This window comes from Budorcas taxicolor, chromosome 10 (genome assembly GCF_023091745.1).
Source record: "Budorcas taxicolor isolate Tak-1 chromosome 10, Takin1.1, whole genome shotgun sequence".
Lineage (NCBI taxonomy): Eukaryota > Metazoa > Chordata > Mammalia > Artiodactyla > Bovidae > Budorcas > Budorcas taxicolor.
Genome location: NC_068919.1, coordinates 26,711,604 through 26,717,140, shown reverse-complemented (window position 1 = coordinate 26,717,140; position 5,537 = coordinate 26,711,604). Strand labels below are relative to the sequence as shown.

Here is a 5,537-nt window from a genome sequence, read left to right as displayed (position 1 = left end):
TAATCTGAAGTCAGGAAGGTTTATTCTTCTAGCTCCATTCTTCTTTCTCAAGAGTTCTTTGGCTATTCGGGGTCTATGAATTGTGAAATTTTTTGTTCTAGTTCGGTGAAAAATGCCATTGGTAATTTCATAGGGATTGCATTGAATCTGTAGAATGCGTTTGGTAGTATAGACATTATCACAATATTGGTTCTTCCTATCCAGGAACATGTAATATATCTTCGTTTATGTCATCTTTGATGTCTTTCATTAGTGTCTTATGATTTTCTGTGTACAGTTCTTTTGTCTCCTTAGGTAAGCCTATTCCTAGATATTTAATTCTTTTTGTTTCAGTGGTTAATGGAACTGATTCCTTAATTTCTTTTTCTGATTTTTCATTGTTACAGTATAGAAATGCAAGTGATTTCTGTGCATTGATTTTGTATCCTGCAACTTTGCTAACTTCACTGATTAGCTCTAGTAATTTCCTGATACTATCTTTAGAGTTTTCTATATACAGTATCATGTCATCTGCACACAGGGAGAGCTTTACTTCTTCTTTTCCAATCTGGATTCCTTTTATTTCTTTTTCTTCTCTGATTGCTGTAGCTAGGACTTCCAGAACTATGTTAAGTAATACTAGTGAAAGTGGACACCCTTGTCTGGTTCCTGATCTTAGGAGGAATGCTTTCAGTTTTTCACCATTGAGAATAATGTTTGCTGTAGGCTTATCATATATGGCCTTTACTATGTTGAGGTATGTTCCTTATATGCCCTCTATGGTGCTTTTTAATGTGCTAGAAGAAGTTAGCAAGCAGATTTGGTTATGAGGAAAATTACATAAATAGAAATTTAATTAATCAAAAAAGATACTGAATGCTCACTATATTCTTTTTTAAACAAACTTCATTTTGTATTGGGGTATAGCTGATTAACAATGTTGTAATAGTTTCAGGTCAGCAGCCAAGGGACTCAGCCATACATATACATGAATCCATTCTATATTCTAAATGCTGTGCCAGGATCTGTAGAAAACTGTTAGAAGCATACAAATCAACTGTCAGAAAGGACAGTGGATCTCTGAGGCAAAAATCACTGTGAGCAAGTAAGGGGTGTGGTAAGGTGGGCAGACTCAACAAAAAGGTTTGAGTAGAAGGGATCCATGAATTTGTGAACATTTTGTAAAGGAGTTAGAGGCCATTACAATTGTTCTTCTGAGGTAAGTGCATGCCTTGGAAGAAGGGAAGTTCCAGGAAAGCTCTGGAGTAGATCAATGCCACAGCATGTCAGGGCATGGATATCTCCTCTACCTCATTGCCAGGGTCCATGAAGATGGAAAAGATTTGACTCTGTCAGCTTCACTGAGTATTTTTACTCTTCTTAGCCAGTTTGGACTTTCTCTTGCTTGAATACACCAGGTTTGTGGTCTGAGACCCATACCCTGGCCCTTTCCTCCACTTGCCTAGAGTTTCACCTAGGTAAATGTAGGGTTGGTTCCTGCTCATCATTCAGATATCAGCTTGACTGTCAATGCCAGGAAAAGACATCCTATCCAAGGAAGTTCCCTCTTGCCTTTCTAAAACTCTACTTATTCTTTACCATATGCTTTTTAAAATGTCTTCATATTTTTAAAATCTATTTGAAATATTGCTTTGTTAATTATTTTTGTTTCTATCCATAGGAAAAAAGATTCATAAAATGGAAAGTAAAATTTCTTTGTTCTTTGTACCTAGAGGGATGCCTGACTTACAGTAGGAAGTTGATAATATTTGCCTGACCTACAGTAGGAAGTCAATAATTGTTTGTGCATAGAGCAATGGTAAATAAAAGCTGAGAGGGAGAAAGAAACAACTCTTTCTTTCTGAATCACAAAGAATGGAAAAGGATGGGAAAACCTAGTAGATTTAGCACAACCATTAAAATAAATTTTTTCAGAGACACATGTACCTCAGTGTTCATTACAACACTATTTACAATAGCTCAGACAAGGAAGCAACCTACATATCCATTGACAGATGAATGGATTAAAAAGCTGTGGTGCATACATATGATGGAATATTACTCAGCCATAAAATGGAATGAATTTGAGTCAGTTCTAGTGAGGTGGGTGAAACTAGAGCCTGTTATACAGAGGGAAATAAGTCAGAAAGGGAAAAACAAATATTGTATATTAATGCATATACATGGAATCTAGAAAAATGGTACTGATGAACCTATTTTCAGAACAGGAATAGAGATGCAGGCATAGAACAGACTTGTGGACATAGTGGGGGAAGGAGAGGGTGGGACAGAATTGAGACAGCAGCACTGACATACATACCATGCATAAAATATATAGCTGATGGGAAGTGGCAGCATAATACAAGGAGTTCAACCTGGTATTCTGTGACAGCCTAGAGGGGTGGGATGGGGTGGTGGGTTGGGGGGAGATGCAAGAGGAAGATGACATACGTACCCTTATGGTTGATTCACATTGTTGCATGGCAGAAACCAACACAACATTTTAAAGAAATTATCCTCCAATTAAAAAAAATACTGCCAAGTCAAAAATTAGGTCGGGGGGGCGGGGGGCGGGGGGGTGGAAGGAAGCTTACCTATAGAGAAACACAAAGAAGAAAAGAAAAAAAAAATCACCAAAAATAATCCCATTCAAATATAATGGTAAAAAATTTGTCATGTTTCTTTTAAGATATTTATTTATACACTTAAAAATTATACACACAAAAATTATACACACAATAATATCACACTGTTCCACAATTCACTTAACAATATGATATGATGTAAATCTTTTCATGTTGATGTATTCTAGCATGTGGCTAGAATTGATGGCTATTTTTTTTTCATTTTAAACAAGAAGTTTATTTAAACAACAAGACGCTTGACTTGAAGGGAAAACTATCTAGAATTCATTTCTTTTAGAGTAATTTATGCCTACTTAAAGACAGATTGCCCTACATGTAACAGCTACGTACAAAAAAGTTATAAAATTGTCCTTGGTTTTACAATGATAAATGAAAAACATTAAAATTCTCCAATCGAACAAGGTATGCAAGAATTTTTATGTTGTTCTTTTTTTTGTTAAACAGTGAGAGCAAAATAACTTACTGGAATATGAAGATAAGAGCTGATGAGCATGCCACTAATGGAGAAAAGGGGGTATTTTCACAGAATCAGTATTTTTCCCCATCCCATCTCCATTTGATGTCAATCAAAACATACCATTGGCCATTTAGTTAAAAAAAAAATGCAATATGCTTGTGCACATACACCAGTTACTTTATGTACAATAAAGGAATGGGGAAGGGGAAAATGAAAGAATAGAGAAACTATACTGTAGTCGTCAGGATGTGGTGGAACCAAATTGTGGTTTTCTAATTGAGAATGTCTTCTTGGTCTGGAGGAACAGAATTCTGGAGTAAAGTAGCAGGTTACCTTTCTAGTAGACACCTCCTGTCTGCTGCTGGAATACATCAATTGTATCTTCATCTTCCATCTCCAACTGTGCAGGTGTGTCTGTTTCATTGATTGGCTGCCCGTCAAATCGGAATCTGATCTGCCTCATTGACAAACCCTGTCGTTCACAATAGGCTTTCATTAGTTTACTAAGTGGTGTATGCCTCTTAATCCTAAACTGCACCACAGAACCATCCTGCCCCGCCACCTTCAAATTAATATGATCGTTGTTCTCAGTCTTGACTCCTTCCTTGGGCTTTTCGTCCGCCATGGCGAGCGCCGGAGTCTCCTCAGCTGCCGCTTCACAAAAGAGGTACCAGGTCCGCACGGAACGAGCACACAAGCAGCACCAGGAGCGGCAGAAGAAGGAGGCGGCAGCGGTGGAGGAGCGGCTATTTGTTAATATAATGAATAGATAAGAGTTATATTGCTTTGTTGTTTAGTTGCTAAGTCATGTCTGACTCTTTGCGGTCCCATGGACTGTAGCCTGCCAGGTTCCTCTGTTCAATTTCACAGGCAAGAACACAGGAGTGGGTTGCCATTTCCTTTTGCAGGGGATCTTCCTGATCCAGGGATTGAACCTGGGAGTCCTGCATTGCAGGCAGATTCTTTACCGTCTGAGCCACCTATATTGCTTTAAAGAATACTTTATTGTTAACATTTGTTTCCAGTTTTTGAAAGTGAAAGTGAAAGTCTGTCAGTCGTGTCTGACTCTTTGCGACGCCATGGACCATAGCCTGTCAGGCTCCTCTGTCCATGGAATCCTCTAGGCTAGAATACTGGAGTGGGTAGCCATTCCCTTCTCCAGGGGAACTTCTCAACCCAGGGATCGAACCAGTTACCAACAATACCTCTATGAAAGATCTTGATGTACCTCCTTGTATGTATACATGTATATAAACATATATATATATATATATATATATATATATATCAGTTCAGTTCAGTTCATTTCAGTCACTCAGTCGTGTCCGACTCTTTGCGACCCCATGAATTGCAGCACGCCAGGCCTCCCTGTCCATCACTATCTCACGGAGTTCACTCAAACTCACGTCCATCGAGTTGGTAATGCCATCCAGCCATCTCATCCTCTGTCATCCCCTTCTCCTCCTGCCCCCAATCCCTCCCAACATCAGAGTGTTTTACAACGAGTCAGCTCTTTGCATGAGGTGGCCAAAGTATTGGAGTTTCAGCTTCAGTATCATTTCTTCCAAAGAACACCCAGGACTGATCGCCTTAAGAATGGACTAGTTGGATCTCCTTGCAGTCCAAGGGACTCTCAAGAGTCTTCTCCAACACCACAGTTCAAAAGCATCAATTCTTCGGCACTCAGCTTTCTTCACAGCCCAACTCTAACATTCATACACGATTACTGGAAAAACCATAGCCTTGACTAGACGGACCTCTGTTGGCAAAGTAATGCCTCTGCTTTTGAATATGCCATCTTAGGTTGGTCATAACTTTCCTTCCAAGGAGTAAGCATCTTTTAATTTCATGGCTGCAGTCACCATCTGCAGTGATTTGGGAGCCCCCCAAAATAAAGTCTGACACTGTTTCCACTGTTTCCCCATCTAGTTCCCATGAAGTGATGGGACCAGATGCCATGATCTTTGTTTTCTGAATGTTGAGCTTTAAGCCAACTTTTTCACTCTCCTCTTTCACTTTCATCAAGAGGCTTTTTAGTTCCTCTTCACTTTCTGCCATAAGGGTGGTGTCATCTGTATATCTAAGGTTATTGATATTTCTCCTGGCATATATATATATATATATGGCTTTGATTACTTCCTCATGGCAACTTAATAGAAATGAAATTATTGCTAAACTATATTCATAGGGTTTAATTACATATTGTAAAATTGCCCTGTAAAATGGCTGTGTCAATTTAAAATTCCTCATCAGTAGTGAATTAGAGGACTAGTTGCTCCCACCTTTGGAAAAGCTGGATCTATAATTTGAATCTTTACAAACTGAAAAATTGAAAAATGTTATCTACTGATATAATTAAAAGTTTCTTACTTTTTATTATCAAATATTACATATTTACAAAAATGTAGCACATATTTAGTTAGAAAGCATGATACCTGCTAACCCATCCATCACTG

The 5,537-nt window shown here is 38.4% G+C and overlaps 1 protein-coding gene across 1 annotated transcript; it reads right to left on the bottom strand.

Annotated features, from left to right (window-relative positions):
• Positions 1–3,418: 3,418 nt before the first annotated feature.
• Positions 3,419–3,818, bottom strand: LOC128054323 (small ubiquitin-related modifier 2-like). Its single transcript, XM_052646941.1, has one exon. It carries the CDS (start codon positions 3,704–3,706, stop codon positions 3,419–3,421), a length of 288 nt encoding a protein of 95 aa, XP_052502901.1. The 5' UTR covers positions 3,707–3,818.
• Between the last annotated feature and the right edge of the window lie 1,719 nt (positions 3,819–5,537).

Coding starts and splice junctions, on each gene's coding strand:
- LOC128054323 (XM_052646941.1), bottom strand. CDS start 3,706: ATGGCGGACGAAAAGCCCAAGGAAGGAGTCAAGACTGAGAACAACGAT.